At 39.1% G+C, this 17,869-nt stretch overlaps 2 protein-coding genes across 3 annotated transcripts in view; one reads left to right on the plus strand and one right to left on the minus strand.

Moving 5' to 3' along the window:
• Nucleotides 1–17,869, plus strand: part of LOC126995942 (decapping and exoribonuclease protein-like) — a 32,710-nt gene that overhangs the window by 1,467 nt on the left and 13,374 nt on the right. The window contains exons 2-5 of one of the 2 annotated variants that reach the window (XM_050855858.1): nucleotides 2,413–2,488; nucleotides 4,926–5,095; nucleotides 5,514–5,647; nucleotides 5,850–5,957. In XM_050855858.1, coding sequence (XP_050711815.1) covers nucleotides 2,413–2,488; nucleotides 4,926–5,095; nucleotides 5,514–5,647; nucleotides 5,850–5,957 — 488 coding nt within the window. The remainder of the gene's footprint in view (nucleotides 1–2,412; nucleotides 2,489–4,925; nucleotides 5,096–5,513; nucleotides 5,648–5,849; nucleotides 5,958–17,869) is intronic. The other variant, XM_050855859.1, reaches the window with a different exon arrangement.
• Nucleotides 15,108–17,869, minus strand: part of LOC126995944 (sphingolipid delta(4)-desaturase DES1-like) — a 31,265-nt gene continuing 28,503 nt past the window's right edge. Inside the window, exon 7 of the transcript XR_007750842.1 lies at nucleotides 15,108–16,866. The gene's annotated coding sequence lies outside the window, so the exon portion shown is untranslated. The remainder of the gene's footprint in view (nucleotides 16,867–17,869) is intronic.

A 17,869-nucleotide genomic window follows, 5' to 3' on the forward strand; every position in this document is an offset into this window, starting at 1 on the left:
ATGATCGCCGACATCGGCGAGGCGACGCACAGTGGTCCAAAACGCCAAATTCCCGGCCAAAAACCTACGGAATTTAAAACATGGGTTTCGCGCAACTGTTATATGTTTTATCATTATTATCATTACTATTATTATTAGTAGTAGTAGTATCATTATTATCATTACTATTATTATTATTAGTAGTAGTATCATTATTATTATTAGTAGTAGTAGTAGTATCATCATTATCATTATTATCATATTATTGTTTTTATTTAAGTAGATCCCATATATTGTGATACTTGAATAATTCAAAGAATTAATGTCATCATTATAAGGTTTCATATAAAAAAAAATGTTTTTGCTCTGTTGAATGTTTTTTTTTATAGAGGTAAATTACATAAGTTTACCTTACATGATACATTTACTTTAATTGCATTAATGCTCCTGTATTTCTGGAGTAACAATCATTTATTTATCATTTCTAAATCTTATAGTCTCCCTTCACAAGATTTAAATTTCTTTCTACGAATCTCATTTTCTTGCGTCACATATATATATATCTATTCATGTTGCTGTTCTGGTAAGAAATTCTAAATGAGAAGATACCTACCCTAGCTGTCGTAGTGGGATTTGTTTACGCAGAGCTCATCAACGACTGAACGTGTTTACGTTTGGTGTGTTCTCTGAAGAAAACGGAAAGGCCGCGGTAAATTTAAATCATGGCAGCAGCAGCTTAAGGGAAAGTCCGAGGGAAATTGGTATGGTTTTTGAAGGGGCACTCAAGAGCAGCTAATATTTGCATATGCTGTTCCCATATATTTGTCCTACAAGGCTGTAACTACTAACTAGTACATCATTGAGTATGCTAGAATCTGTTTTGTATATGGCTTGTATCAAACGCATTTTATATCATAATATTGATACAATGTATCATTGAAATTCACACTGTCTTCGAAATGGAAGAGTAGGGCGTGTTTACGTTCAAGATTTCATTGCCGTAAATAATAAAACAAAAAAAAAATACAGCCTTTTTAAATTTAAAGGAAATTCATTTTTGTCGTGCAGTTCATTAACATGAGGTGATATTCTCCCGAAAACTTTCTGAAATTGTCGTAAATAATGCATATCAGCTCCTTAGTTCGATTATACGGTATAGCGTTACTCTTATTTTTGGCCGGAAAATGACGCTTATGGACCACTGCGTCGGCGAAAAAAAAAAAAAAAACTTTGAGATGTCGTAAGGTAATACGGCTAGGCGTCGGCGATGCATCGGCGAAGCTAATACGACATAACCTAGGTAAACCGTACGATACGTACCGAGTTGTGCGAACTCAGAGGAATCACGTCGTGCCTCCTGCGCCGATGCATTCGTCGGCACATACATCGTCGACAGCACGCCGCCATCGTAACCTTTATCGCCGTTGTATGGCCGTTAAATGAAGTAGCGTATAAACAGTTGCTTGCACTTATTTCCCTTCAACTCCTTAGTACTCAGCTATTTTTTGTCGCACCACTTTTTTTTAAGCAGATCCTAAATCGCATGATATTCTGATTATGATGGTGTAGAGTACGTCCCAAGGTAAAAATATAAAGGGTCAAAATCACCTCCGAACTTAGGTTGTGCCATGACGGCGTTCATTTACCTTGGATTTTTGTTTACTCAGACTCCCTGCTCTTGCACAAAGACAACTGACAGGATGCACAGCATTACTGAAGGGACGCACAGATCTACAACCTGCCATCACGGCGCAGCTTGTGTTCAGAGGCGATATTGACCTTCTGTATATTTCTACTTCGAGACGTACCCTAAACCATCAGAATCAGATCAGCATGCAGAGTTAGGATGCGTTTAAAAAAGTGATGCGACAAAAAAATACTTGGATACTAAGGAGTTGAAGGGGTGCAAGAAAATGTTTAAGAGCTAGTTCATTTGACTGATTTTCGTGTATTTGTTTTTGCATTATTGTTACAAATTTATGGCTAGTATGATGCAGAATTATCTCAGGAAGATGATGTTGGTCTCAGTTTTTCTTTATAATGAATTGTGGGGTCAGGATACCGGGTGGGAGTGAGGCGTGTGAAGTCATCAATTTTGGATGAACTGTGTAGCCTACACTCGTGGCCACCAGCCCACGTAGTATGTAAGTCTGTGGCTGGAAGTGTTGTGAAGTTAATTGATAACCATTAATAGGTATTTTTGTGCTCATATCTGATTCTGAACAGCAGGTGGCACCCTTGTTCGCTGAAGAAAATAGTAATCCATAAATAAGAAAAAGATGTTAACGTTAATTTCATAGATTTAGCCTTTTCTATCAGTAGATAATATAGAGGGAGGGGTCAGGGGGACCTGACACTAATGGTAGGGAGATTGTGGTAACAGGGTCAACGGTGCTACCATCGGTCTATGGTGCTACACTTTTGTTCTTACAGGGCGATGAAAACTTGTTTGAGCGAGGACGAGGGTGGGGGCGACGAAGCAGCGCTGCAGAGCATGACTTCAGTGAGGGTAAGTGTTAACATTTTTTTTTATCATACCACGCCTAGAAAATGGCAAGATTATTCAGTTAAATTAAACTTCATATGTTTATCTTTATATTTTTCATTGATTTTTAGCATTAGCAGCAGATGCTGATATAGAAATTAAGTTTAAGGATAAATGCCTTCACCTGGAGGCCACTGGGCAATGGTTGGTGGGGTTGTTTGTACTTCCCATTAATCATAGCACGCATTGGACAGTCTGGATTCCTTCAACAAATGCCCTCCTTCAGATATTCTAATGAATATCCAGAAAGGCATTTTTAATATTATTTGGGTAGGCGGTGGCTGAGTGGTTAGCGTGCGGGCCTAGCATTCACGGCGCCATGGACAACGTCGGTTCCAATCCCCACGCTACCACCTGGGATTTTTCTGTCACCGCTGAGTGGCCTAAGACTACCCACATGCTGTCCAGAAGACCACCCATCAACCTGGACTCTAAAAGAAACCGTCCGAGTGAATCAAGAATGAGTTCCAGGGGGCAGCATGAGCCAAGCATAACTGGCGTCACTATAGAAAAATTGCCTGCACCGTAATGGGCTTGGGCCAACCACCAGGCCCCCGATGAAAGCCTACCGGCGCTACAGGCATAGATGTAAAAAAAAGAAAAAAAAAATATATATATATATATATATATATATATATATATATATATATATATATATATATATATATATAAAATATATATATATTTATATATATATATATATATATATATATATATATATATATATATATATATATATATGTCTAACAAAGTCCCGGATACTACCTCTCGAGGAAACTGTGTGGTAGGCAGCCGCAACGGACACTATTCCGTGCGCAAGTGTATGCTGGTTTGTGGTTCATGGAAGGGGCAGGCCCGGCAGGGAGAGGAAGGCAACAGGGCATTCCTGAGGTGGCACCTTCGCCATGTAGACGGGCCTTCTTTCCCATGGCCTTATTACAGCATTTGATACTATTTTATCGTTAGCGAAGTAAGGGTAGTAAACTATCCAAACATGATTGGAAAAAAAATAGCAAGTTTACGGAGATGGAGTGCCACAAGAGGGAAAACTACCTCATTGTGCTGTGGTAATCTCCTTGAAATGGTAATATCATAGAGAGAGAGAGAGAGAGAGAGAGAGAGAGAGAGAGAGAGAGAGAGAGAGAATTGAAAACCTTATTGTATGTACCAAACTCAGAACTGAAAACGTTAATGTATGTATCAAACTAATGCTAAGTGAATGTAAATAGTCAGTAATCCTTGGAAAAAGTCAGCAAGAAAGTAGCTCAGTGGTCTGTAATAGAAGAGAAACACCCTGTAGTAGTCTATTTTGTTCATTACGATAAACACAGCTATGAAGTCCATTTGGGTGGGGCCTGCACTCACAGAATCTACTGGCCACAGCACTGCCAAACCTCACCTTAATTATTGGAACAAGGGCAGCTGTCGCCTCCACCTCCGTCACATTGTAAATTAGTTCTTTCTCCCGTCTATGCAGCACACAAGAGAGTTGGAGTTGCTGGCACTTGTTAAGGAATTTATAAGTTGATTGCTGTAATTCTGAAAAGCCACACATTCAGCACTACATAGCCATATTTAATGTGAACAGAATAATTAATGCACAAATTCAAACACTAGTAAGCAGATGGCATTTGAGATAATAATGTAATGGGGGTGATGCGGCAGGGCTGTGGAGAGTCTCGGGCCCCACACTAACAGACTTCATATTTGTGTCGGACTGTATTACCTTATGTCTGGTCAGATATGAGGGTTTGTTCACAATAGATGATATATATATATATATATATATATATATATATATATATATATATATATATATATATATATATATATATATATATATATATATATATATATATATATATATATATATATATATATATAAGTAGACAAGTTTTTATGACTGGTGTCTTTTCCATGTAAATAGTTAGTTTGAACTATGTAATGCAAATTAAACTTTCAGTGACTGACTAAATTACACCTAAATGAAAACTGTCCAAGGCATTTCAAGCTTAGAGTGATTCACTAAAATACAGCTACATCAAAACTATAGAAAAGTTGCACCTCAATATCCTTACTGTTATTTTCCTAAACAGATGACAACAATATAGGTGCCTGCAGAACTATGAGGTGGTGGAGGTAGAAGGGCTAAAGTGAAATATAGCTCCAAATGGTGAGGTACAGTATAGCACATAATAAGCAACTCTGTATTATATAACCTTATAGTATGCAAAGTAGCCTTAGTGGACAGTGGTGACCATGGTGCTGTTACCTTACCTTTCAAGACTACTGGTTACGGAGATGGCACTAGCTGGAGCAGGGATTATTTAACTATCCTTTCCGAATGGTTGTGAAGGAGATGATAGACTGGCTTCAGTGTTCAATCAAGTGCTTATTCCAGACTGCTTCATCATACTGCACTTCAAGAAGTATGAGGGGGAGGCCCCACCACTGCCCCCGCCTACAGTGCTGGGGTCGTTCTCTGTGGACAGCGCGAAGAACATTCTATATGACAACTCCATGATGCCCGTATTGAGCCAAAAGTACATTCCAGATGGCGAATTTATGCAGGCAAGACACGAGTGGTAAAGGGGCATCCTGGGCATGTTTTGAGTAGTTTGCTGTGCTTAGGTCACCTATCTGCTCATCCTGCTTGATGAGCAACTTAGGAAACAAGGGGTGGTTATGTTAATGGGGTTTTACTTACCACAGAGTCAAGGGCCAATTAAACAGAAGGGGATAAGGACCAAGGCAAACTGCAGCTTAGTGTATGCCCCCACTTTACTTCTACAATAGACTCATCATAGTTTTGCGGGGTTTTGTCATAAATGATTATAATAATTAAAATAATAAACTGCATTACAGCTAAAGCATTCATTATTTACCATTAAACTCATTAGTATGTAAAAAGTTTTTTCGAAGACTCATCATTCCACACATTCATGTTAGTAAAACAAGCACCAGTGCCATATGGCTTCCACTTTTACAGGTGGATATGGACCTCAATCGGGGATGGCATAAAGTCAATAGCTTCACAGGAACGTCAGCTGATGGCTTCAGACATCTCCTTCAGTGGATTCTTAAAAATCAGGAAAATGTTAGAGCCAAAGACTCATCAGACAGGTTAGTGGTGGTCACCCTACCCAGCAATGGGCTACAGTATGCTTGATTTTACTGTAAACTTCAACTGGAAAAATGTGTTTAGGAATATAAGTGGTCACATATATCCTGTATATCTGCATGAAATTAGTAAATTAAAAAAAATTTGTGATAGTTCAATGTGTAATTTTGTGTCATCCGCATGGAACTCGTGATGTGTCTACAGACTGGCGGCTGATTTTGTGTGTTCAAGGAGAATGCTGAAACAAATTATGCAGGCCCCGTATACACATGCAAAGCACCAGAATGCTGCGTGGAATATATTAGCCAAAGAGTGAGTAGATATGGTTCACTTGAGCATGGTAAGGATTTCTGTCAATATTATACAATATTATAATTGGACCCAGGGCCGGATTTACTTGCTTGTGGGCCCTAGGCCAAATCTCATCAGGGGGCCCCCCCCTCGCCAATATATATATATATATATATATATATATATATATATATATATATATATATATATATATATATATATATATATATATATATATATATATATATATATATATATATATTTATATATACATACACGCAGTAATACCTCGGTTTACGAGTGCCTTAGTTTATGAGTCTTTTGATTCACAAGCAAAAGAGATTAAATAAAAATGCCTTGGTTTACGAGCGGTGACTTGGTGTACGAGCATCCTGTTCGTACAAGTCGAAGACGTGAGCATGGATTCCCCTTGTTTGGGGCAAGACGAGAGTGCTCAAAGCAGAAAAATTTGGAATGGGGTCTCAAGTTGGTGTCACACTGGGCCTTTTTCCCCTAACTGCATTGGTGGTAGGCACATCTGGAACCCCAACTTTTCTGGGTGTGTGTCACATATGACCAAGGTCAGTTGCCCATATCCACAACGTAAACAAGCCAGTCACCCTGTTTCCACAAGGTGCCGTTTGCAAAAGTAAGTGCTGTTGTGGCTTATGTTGCTGTTACTCAAATTATCAACTTGTTGCTGTAGTTAAATGGAAGGAAAAAGCAGTTGTGGGTACAATAATGACTTCAAAGAAGCGAGGACAGGAGTGTTTTGTTTACCCACACCAAAAACTCACTTCCGGTTAGGTGTATGGGCAACCACGGTTGCTCCTAGCTCCAACGGTTGGAGGAAAATGCCCAATGTGACACTGCCTTCAGTTTGCATTGTACACTCCCAGAGGTAGCACCTGTGCGTTCGTGTCTGCTTATGCTTGTGCTCTAGTGTGCTATCTTTGTGTTTTCAGAACTATATTACTTTTTTTTTTGGGGGGGGGGGGGGATATACCCCAATGGAGGAAGGCGATGCATGCCGCGCAACCCCCCAGACGGCTGGTAGAGAGATACCCAATTCTTTTTCAAGGAGGAGGCCCAACAACGGGGCTGAGGGTGTCGGAAAAAGCCCACCTTTCCACCCCCATGGTAACTGATAGGTCTCGAACCCATGCCTTAGCACCCCGCCGAAGCGCAAGTCAGAGACTCTACCACGGGAGCCCCCCAACTATATTACTGTATTACTTTATTATTTATATATTATACTATATTATTTATAGTATTTATATTTATATTATTATACAAAATTATTTATATTATTTATCATTGCATAGTAAAATTACTTTTATTCTGTATAAAATAACATGTAAAATGATTTTTGTTAATAGATTTTGGGATATGGGATGCATTAATGGGATTCACATTAATTTAAATGGGGAAATTCGATTTGGTTTACAAGTCTTGGTTTGCGAGCAAAATTCCAGAACGAATTAAACTCGTAAACCAAGGTATGACTACTTTAAAATGGAAAGATTGATAGTAGTACAAACCTAAACGTGGCCAAGTTACTATGATGATGCCAAGTATATTAAAAGGACATCTGTAGGCTATTCATGAAAGCAATCAAGACTCACTCATTCACAATGATGTTGAGAATAAGTGCATCGGGGATTATTTAAAGGTAACGGTAACATTTTACATTTTCAGAAATACCCTCCAAAAATCTGAACAATTCAATAATCCAAATGCCCTCTGGTCTATTGCTATTTGGATTATATTATTGGACTTTCACTGTAAACAGCTTTCCTATGTATAAGTTCCCTTTTGTGCAACTCAAGAAATTTATAGAACTTTAGGTTTGTAGTTGTCCATTACTCTGATGCCTTTTGTTATTCCCTCTGCCAGATTCAAAGGAACAATATACTTGACAAGTCTGGTTCCAAAGGAGGAGAAACACAAGGAGAAGCAGGGAGCCAGCAGCCTCATGGAGATTTATGGCCACAAGTTTGAGCAGTACATGACAGGAGGTATGGACAGCTGTAGCACAGGATGGTGATATACTTCATGGCATCTGAGGTCATACTCAAAGAACTTACAAATATGTACTTGTCATAATGAGTTGGGTGAAGGAATTCAAAAGCATTTAAAATAAAAAATAAAAATACCTAGCAATAAGATTGGACTGAAGGCATTTGAAATTATTAAAGTACAAAAATAAAGTTGAAATAAGTTTTACACACAAAAAAGCTGAATTAAAGTTTAAGATTCCACTGTTGTGGTAGATTCGTAAAATGCAGTCAAGTATAACAAAGATATAATTAAATGGCCTCTGTCATCCAAACTTACTTACTTCATAACTCCTTAGGGGATCCTGATGATGTCATGGAAACTGACTGTCAGTTCCGGTGTGTGCTGCAGCTGCACTTGAACGAGATGTCGCTGCTCTTTGCCCCAGACATAGATGCAGTGGACCCAACACGCCACAAGGAAGACTTTAAGGACCTGAACAGTTTTCTGAGACTGAAAGCAAAGCTGGAATCAACCACATCATTTACAGATTATAACTACAGGAAGTAAACATTCATTGCTTGTGCTGTAACATTCATCATGATATACCTCGCTACATCATAACTGTCTTCCACACTAAGGAGAGTAACAGCTCAAAATAAAGCTTCTCTCAATCTAGCTATAAACCCTTTTCTGTCTGGAAATTCCTCTTGCAGGGCTGACCAAAACAGAAATCTCTGGTTCTCAGTGCATATTTGCTCCCTATTTGTAACATCCACTCCTTCATTCCTGCCTCCATCTTTTCCTCAGTCCACCATATAGGTGGACTCTGTCATCCCTTGGCCTTTATATTTGACTCAAATCGTCTTCACATAAACAGAATTCTGCATGCACAAGACATGCTCAGCCCTTCTCAGTACTTTTGCCTAACCCACTTTACAACACATTCTACACCTCTTGCTCTGACATTCACACCAAATCTGATTTACACCCCTTATATACTCTTCATCATCCCATCTTCTTCAGCCAAATGCTCTCCTGAAGTAACTTATTTATGCTATATATTTCCTTGCCAATTGAGAATATTCCATATCTATGTTTCAGAGTAATAGGATAAGGTTGGTAGAACTATACTATTCCTTAAAATCTTCTTTACCTCAATTTTACATAACCTCTCATGATCATGATGATAAACCCTTCACTGGCCTCTCCCTCCATGCTCCCATCTCAAACCTGGGCTATTTTTTTTCATTTAGTGTCATGCATAAGGGATTATTGGTATGCCTACTCATGCACTGAAAAGCAATCGCGATCCTTATACGCTAAAAGTATTGTCCAAACTGGGGTCTACGTACCCCTGGGGGTACGCAGCATTGATCAAAGGGGTACATGAAAAGACGATGAACACACACACACACACACACACACACACACACACACACACAGTAGAAACTTCCCATATTCTATGAAGGAAAAGAGAGAGGGAGGGACAGGTACCTATATGAAGGACGCGTAATGAACGTGTACCTAAATATAATATATAATATAATATAGTTGAGTTTAATCAGCCATGGGGGTACAAAACAGTTAGGGAAGGTAATAAAGGGTACAATTGCTGAAAAAGTTTGGACAACACTGCACTAAAAGATGTATGTAGCATGGAGACTAGCAGCAGTGCACATGAATTCTGAAACCACAAATAATATCGTAAAAGCTGAGAAATTCGGTTCACTGAACAAATGTCATTATGAAAGAAAAATATATATGCCATGCCAGTTAGTTATTGCATTCTTTTGCTGCAGGTATACCCTGAACAATTGGTGGATTGAAAACAAGTTAACAGGTGTCCCAAGGCTTCTGGTAGGCAAAAGGAACCGTGATGGAGTGGTGCACACACTGCAGATGCTACAAACAGACGACATGCCTGCTTTGGCTGAGGTGAGGATACAATGTTTTCCTGTATTGTCAACAACATTGTTTATTTTTTTTTATTTTTTTAAGATGAGAGTAGGACCAGACCAGAGCAGCTGACTCAGGATATTTATGTACGTATTAAGGATATCTATATGTTAGTAGTGAAGTGCCTATGTGATCCAGGATTGGCATTTCACATGAGGGACTGCCTGAGTTTGTCATTTGTAAAAACTGGTAAAAAACTTGGATAACTTCAAATATTTACATTCCTGAAAAATCCTCAGTAGGATACTGACTCTTTGTCCCTCCCCAGGGGAAGTGGGAACCATCCGTATGCATCAATGTTTTGGACAAGTTCCTCAATTTTGTCAAAAGAAGGGTGGTTGCAGAACCTGACGTGGTTCATCACTTCGAGAAGTCTGCTATGGCAATCCACCACTACCGCGATCCCAACCTGGAAGACATCCTACCCAACTGGTACAAACAGAAGCTCTTCAGCACACAAGATGAAGAGAGTGACTGCAGCAGTGGTAGTAGCTAAAGAACACAGGATATCATGTCTCATATAAGCAGCCTTGAGAGCCAAGCCCCAAGAAACAAGAAAGTGCTGTTGATCAGGGGAGTGGACTCCATCATATAATCCACTGTTGCCCAAGAGCCTTGCTTTGGCTGTGTCTGCTACACCATCACTGGCAACCCAAAAGGGTTCCATACCCTGTCAAGAGGTTTAAGACCTTACAGCGGCTATTAAATTTACAAGGATTTTGTGTGTTCAGTTTATCCTTTTTTTCCCCTCAAATAAATTCTGTTAGTTTTTTTTTTTTTTTTCATGTATACTTGATTCAGCTTTGGCTGGAGAGGAGGAACTTTGATGATCTAAATAATAAATCAGGGATATCTTCAAATAAAGGCCATTAATCTCAGACCTATGATAGATTGTGGGGAATTATTCAGCATTGGTGACTGTGTAGTGGACCCAGTCAGTGTTAAGGTCAAGACAAGAGAATGAGTGAATATGTAGTATAACCCAATTCAATTGGTAATTATTTTCTCCTATATTGTACTTTCATTATATTCATATATATGTAAGATTATTCTCTTCATTGCTTTTGCTTAATGATCATAATTACAGTGATTATGACAAGAATATAAACTTAATGCCTTATATGAAGTCATTCAAGTTTTGTTAAATCTTCTAGTGTTGCCAACCTTCCTGTTCATGCATCTTGTTAACAAAAACAATGCTTCATGTTCATCACTAGGAGGAACTGCCTCAGAACTGTCAAGGAACTTCTTGGTAGGAACTTGATTTGAAATAACTCTGTTTCTGATGAGCATTGCTTCAGCTTACCCAGCATGATGGATCTGCACTACCTAGTCATGGCAATGCAAGATAATATTGATGTTCTTTAAGCAGATAAAATTAATACTGAATAAAATGCCCAATCCTTCATTTAACAATATATTTTATTTCAAATCCAATGTTATTTTAGTTTTTAAAAAATTATACATTATTTTTCTTTAAAGTTTTAATAAAACCAACTTCCTGCTAAGCAGGGTAACTGTGACAAGGACCCCCTCGGCAGCAGCAGACCACTGGTGTGTGAAAAATAGAAAGGAAAAGATGGGGATCAGCAGACTTAATGGTGTATATGCCCAAGTTGTGCAGTAAACATAAGTAACTTTAGAGAAACTGTATTAACACAGTGAAAAATGCTGCCCTGACTTTTAGTCAGAAGGCCCGGGTTTGATTTCTGGCACTCCGTGGTGTTCATTTGGGATAAGTAACTTATGGATGGTTAGAGGGAGTAACTGTGCTACAAGTACAGATCCCTTAATCCTTACCTTACAAAGTTTTGCCTCAAACCTTAGCCTACCACATTCTGGCCCACAATAGCAGGGGACATTTTATTCAATCTCCATCTCCCTAAATAGATCTATCCCTACAACTTAACACAAGTGAGCTCAGCTCATACCAGCCAAGGGGACCAGATGGCATAGTGAGTATGGTGACCTGCTCATGACCAAGAGGTTGTGAGTGCAATCCCAGCTCAGAGCAGCATCTTAGTGAGAGGTAGTGCTCTCCTGTAATCCAAATACAGCAACATGGTCTTAGCTGCCAAGCTCGGGAAGATTCTTAGAATTCAATGCCAGTTATCACTTGCAGGGCCCGTGAGAGGGGGGTGAAGCTGGTATCTTTACACCAGGGCCCGGTCTCAAAGGGGGCCCGGCCTCAAAGGGGGCCAGTCACCCGACCAGGAGGGAAAAAAATGGGAGAGTAAATGGTAGGGGCCCAATGACACTCATAGTACCAGGGCCCAGTGATGGCTCTCCCTGGCCCTGATCACTTGTATAGCAAGCCCTACTTGTATCTGTATCACATATATAGCTCCTTATCCCTGGTGATGGTACAAGTTGGTGAATGAGTCACTGGCCATAATACAACCCCAAAAATAGTCTGAGCTGAAAAGTGTTACAGGTCTCCCTTGATTTACAATCAGGTTATGTTCCTGAAGATCTGATTGCATATGGAAATATTGTAAATTGAGTCCTATATGTAATGGGTCTACCTTAACTCATGAAATAGAATGCTTTACAATGACTTACAATGACTAAATAATTGAAAATGTCATAATGACTGACACAATGACAAAATGTTTCTTTACACATACCCTGGTCTTGGTTTTGTTAACCTCTCTCAAGCACTTTATGGTACCAGTATAGAGAGGTTTTGGTGGCGGTGCCAGTACCATTAAGCAGGTATACCTTCAGCATTGTTACCGAGACATTTGATGGTGATACCAGTACCATTCAGCAGGTACCGCTAGTAAGGTATATATTGGTACTGGTGCCTACTCGTACCTCTTACCAAAAAATGACAGCAGTGGAGAACTCTTCCCATCCTATAATTACCACTGTTGGATATACACACATGGGACACTTAGAAGCCATCACTAACAATACACAATGACCACATATGTAATTTTTGAGTGGTAAAATACATCACAGGACAATACACTCACAGTACAGGTTGAATGGCAATGCCACTGTGGTGAGGAGCACTACGATCATTTGGATGATGGAACAAATGCCTGTAGACTTGCGGTGCGATCATATACACGAAACATAGCAATCGTAAATAGAAAAATGGGTAGTAATATAAGTCGACTGTATACATGAAATACCGTAAATCAGTACATCAGAAGCAGAGGGAGACCTGTATCTATAATTAGGGAACAGCAACTGACACTGATTTCTGTACTTATAAAGGCTGATTCACACTATACGAAAAGTGACCGGCACAGAATGTACCGTTCCGGACTGATGAAATATTCTTCAATGGGAAACACATTGTTGTGTTCACACTGCTACAGACCTGCATGTCTCCGGCGCAGACCTTCACCAGAAGTTCCCAGTCGGGATTGTTGGCAAGAATATTTTGCAGGTCCGCGTCAGTACAGCCCGGTCCGGAGCCTGTCAGTGTTGGATAGTGTGAACACACTTCCGTCACCAACCGGCCCCCGCACAGCCTGTCTGCTGTGCTGGTGTGTCGAGCGTAGCACTGCATTCATTCATTTATTCATTCACTCTCTCTCTCTCTCTTAACCCAGTAGCAGCGGGATCATGTTTCTTAATGGTCCCCCAAGCGAAAAATCAGAAAAATCACCCTCACACAAACCATTTCATAATATATATCCAAGCATTTGTGATCAGATTATGTATCATCTATTTTGGGGGGTTTATATCATGGCACAAATTCGGCCCGTCGCTGCTACACGGTGAAGCCACAAATTTGGCCCGTCGCTGCTACACGGTGAAGCCACAAATTTGGCCCGTTGCTGCTACCAGGTTAAGCAAAAGGTAACCAAGACTTAAAAAGTAAAACATTGAATGACAATATTAAAATATCGTATAATAGGGAGTCCTTGATTTGCACAACTTTAGATTGTACGAATTCAAAATAGCACGATGTCAAAAAATAGGGTTTTTTCCTCATATTACACAGATTCCTTAAAATAACATGATTTCAAGAAAATCAAGTTTCGCGTGGCTGATTTAGTTCAGTAATGCAGCCACCAGGCGTCACTAGGTGTTTCCCGCCACCCAGGCGGCTGGCAAAGCTCATTCTTTACCCACGACGGCTGGTAGCGTCTCTCTCCCCGTTCGTTCAGTGTGTTACTAACTTACCACCAATTAACCATGGCTCCCAAGCGCCCATCGGATTCTCCAGCATGTGGTAGTACTCCAAAAAGATCGAGGAAGTCATTAACATTAGACCAGAAACTATCAGTGCTTGACAGAATTGACAAAGGGCAGAAAACTTCTGTGATTGTGGCCGCTATGAACTTAAACGAAGCCACGATCAGGACCATAAGGAAGAATGCTAGCAAGATTCATGACAGTTTGTTTTATTTCCAACAACTCCCATCCTTTAACATAGCGTATGTACAGTTTACTCCAGTACTGGGGGTGATCATCCTTACATTGCATGAAATTTACTTTGCACGGTCCCTTCTGGAACGCATCTATCATGCAAATCAAGGATTCCCTATTCATGAAAATTTATTTTGTCAATATATCCAACTTCACTTGTAATTAATATTCATGCATTCATTTAGAATGTGTAGCTATTCAGATGTGTGCTACTGAGGATAAACAGAGGTGAGGTGTGGTCAAGGCCCAAAGTAGTGGTACTTGCACTTGACGTGTGACCTGACTTGTATACCCGACCTGTGACCTGATCTGGCTCCCACCACAAGCATTCCTCTGACTACACCTACATTTTCCAAGCCATGTACAGTTGACATCTAGCTCTCGTACGGTGCAGTGTGAACTCAGTGATGGATGGAGAGAAATTAATTTCACTGGTGGAAAAACATGTCTGCCTATTTGACATACATGTCCCATACAGATTATAGCAACAAATGGAAGAACATGGTTAGCACAGCTGATATGCGTCCGGGCTGAAGGACAGGATTGTACTGCTACAAAACGGTGTGAGACGCGCTGTTGCCGGCCCATGACTGTCCCGTGCAGGTCCAGGCAGTTTACGTGGTGTAGTGTGAATACACATGCTGTTGCTGGTCCGTTACGGTCCTGTTCAGGTACAGTCACACCCCGTAAACGTGCTGTTGTAGTGAATTGGGCCTTAAAGCAGATAAAACTGACCAAAATACATAGAATAGACATTTTGTGCTACCAATGGTGCTGAATGTCCATATGGTACTACCTGGTGTTATAATTATGGAAAGTAACATATGGCCTAATATTTTATTGCTATTGGAAAGGTTCAAGAAATATTTGCAGAATTAAACACGAAGAACTTAGCACCAACATTAGATCAAGATATTACTTCAATACTGACAATGAAATAGAAGTAAACTGAGATCACAGAAAAATCATTCCTCAAGGTATTTTACTTGAGCAGATGAACAAATATGTGCACATGCCTGAAATTTGCCTTAGCTATTAAGGAAAAGTGGGATAATTCAAAGCAGTAGATTTTGTGGCACTGCCAGACCAAAAGAACAAAGTTATACAGCGATAAATGAAGACAATGAGGGAAGGACAACTCATAAACCATTTGGGGAACACACAAGGGCAGGAGTCAGAAAGAAGTAGGAGAGAACAGCACTGCACTGTCAACACAAAACTTTAAAAATTATTTCATACTCGATTTCTTAAAGTAGTCAATGAAAACTGATATTTGAAGCAGGAACAAATATGTACGACTTGAAACAAGCAATTAAATCTGCTTCAACAAGATATCAGCTTTTTTTATGTAATGAAATTCTATTGGAGATTACAGAATATCAAATTATTTGTTTATTTAACTAGTTGAACTTAGTAAACAAGTGATGTTACCATAATGGCAATTATCCACTTTCAATTATAAAAATAAGGTAAAAATGGTGAGATTCAAATGGGTGGGTCATTTTCAAAATCCATATTACTCTTCCACAGATTGTGAGAAACTGACCTTTCTAGGTCACCTGAGCACCACTTTACTGTTGCGCCATCGCACTACAATACTTAAATTAAAACAGCCTCAGGGCTCCCAGTATATACACAACTACCAAATTTCTGCAGAACTATTCCCAAATCCTTTCAATCAGCAAACTTGCAGAAAAGCTGATTACAGGAAATGTTTCAGCTTCCAAATGCAACTATACAAATGCACAAGCACACCTTAATTGACATGACATACCAAGTTTTACAAGTGCACCATAAATGTTGAGTATTTGACTTGGATCTGGAAGCATTGTTATGAGATTATGGGAGGCTTAAAACCTAAGTCAACATTGCAACTATCACAGCAGGTGTTTCAACTACAATAATAGAAAAAACATCAACTGGGTTGTAGACTCCATTCTTCACTCTCCTGCATGCTACCAAGGCTCAAGGAAGTATCCACATGAATGCCTTGCACACTTGTCCCATTTAACACTAATTATCCTTGAAAACTTTTAGAAGACAACCATCTCTCAGATGTAATGACAGTGACTGTCTGTGACAGAAAACAAATGCGTTCAATTAAGCCTGTATCCACAACAATTGTAAATACGAGATTACGCACGGGTAATGATGCAATTCATCATCAACAACCAAAAACTAACAAGCTTTTCCCATTAACAATTATGCAAGTAAATTCCAAAGATAATCAACCAACTAGTATCACCTCCCTGATCAACATCCTTATGACACAAGCACAGTCAAGATTTAAATTAACCCTTTCAATACGGTGACACAGACGTCGGCGTCACAGCATGGAAAGGGTTAAGAGGAAATGGAAGAGGATTAATCTTCTTCTAAACCTCTTCCATTTCCTCTTAAGAGGTTTAGAAGAGGATTAAGAGGAAATGGAAGAGAATTAAGAGGTTTAGAAGAGGATTAATTCTCTTCCATTTCCTCTTAACCCTTTCCATACTGTGACGCCAACGTCTACATCACGTATTGAAAGGGTTAAGCTTAAAGAGAAATGCAACAAGTGGAGTCCCACCCTTCATCACATCGACACCTAACCTAAAGACAAACATGAATGACAACCAAAAAATTCAACTTTGGCTCATTAAGGAACGACCCTGACACTATGAAATCTCTCTTCGTGGCCCTCCTGTTTGCCACCAAGTGGAATGAGGCCATGGTCCCTCAACGAACTCCCCTCAACGACCTCCTGCTCATGTGAGACCTCTCACGAGTGATCCCCAAACAAGAGGTGGCAGACGTGGCATTCAAACCCTTCCGTCGTCATCTGTGACGTCTCGGAAGACCTTGTGTCTCGTTTATATATATATATATATATATATATATATATATATATATATATATATATATATATATATATACACACACACATTAATGATGTGTGTGTGTGTGTGTGTGTGTGTGTGTGTGTGTATATATATATATATATATATATATATATATATATATATATATATATATATATATATATATGTGTGTGTGTGTGTGTGTGTGTGTATATATATATATATATATATATATATATATATATATATATATATATATATATATATATATATATATATATATATATCTTTAGTGTGTGTGACTGTGTGTGTGTGTGTGTGTGTGTGTGTGTGTGTGTGTGTGTGTGTGTGTGTGTGTATATATATATATATATATATATATATATATATATATATATATATATATATATATATATATATATATATATGTCCTGTACTGATCATGTAGTTTGTAGACTAAAGGTCTTGTAGCAAATGCAGGCACCGCAGTGAATGGCTTCCTTCTCATACAAGACAAATATTCAAAAGCATAAAAGGAAAGTATATTTTTGTTGATAGCAACATTAATGTAATTATGAAGTTTAATGAGCGTAATTCTTTTTCGAATGCACAGGAACACGATCGAGTCTAATTTCTTATTAATATGATCCAAATTTGACGACATACTGATTGATGTCCCTCTTCCGTTTCTCCGTATTTATGTGCTGGTTATTTCAAAATGTTGTTAGATCTGATTAAACTACCAGTGTG

The sequence above is a fragment of the Eriocheir sinensis genome, chromosome 9 (assembly GCF_024679095.1).
Source record: "Eriocheir sinensis breed Jianghai 21 chromosome 9, ASM2467909v1, whole genome shotgun sequence".
In the NCBI taxonomy this organism is placed as follows: Eukaryota; Metazoa; Arthropoda; class Malacostraca; order Decapoda; family Varunidae; genus Eriocheir; species Eriocheir sinensis.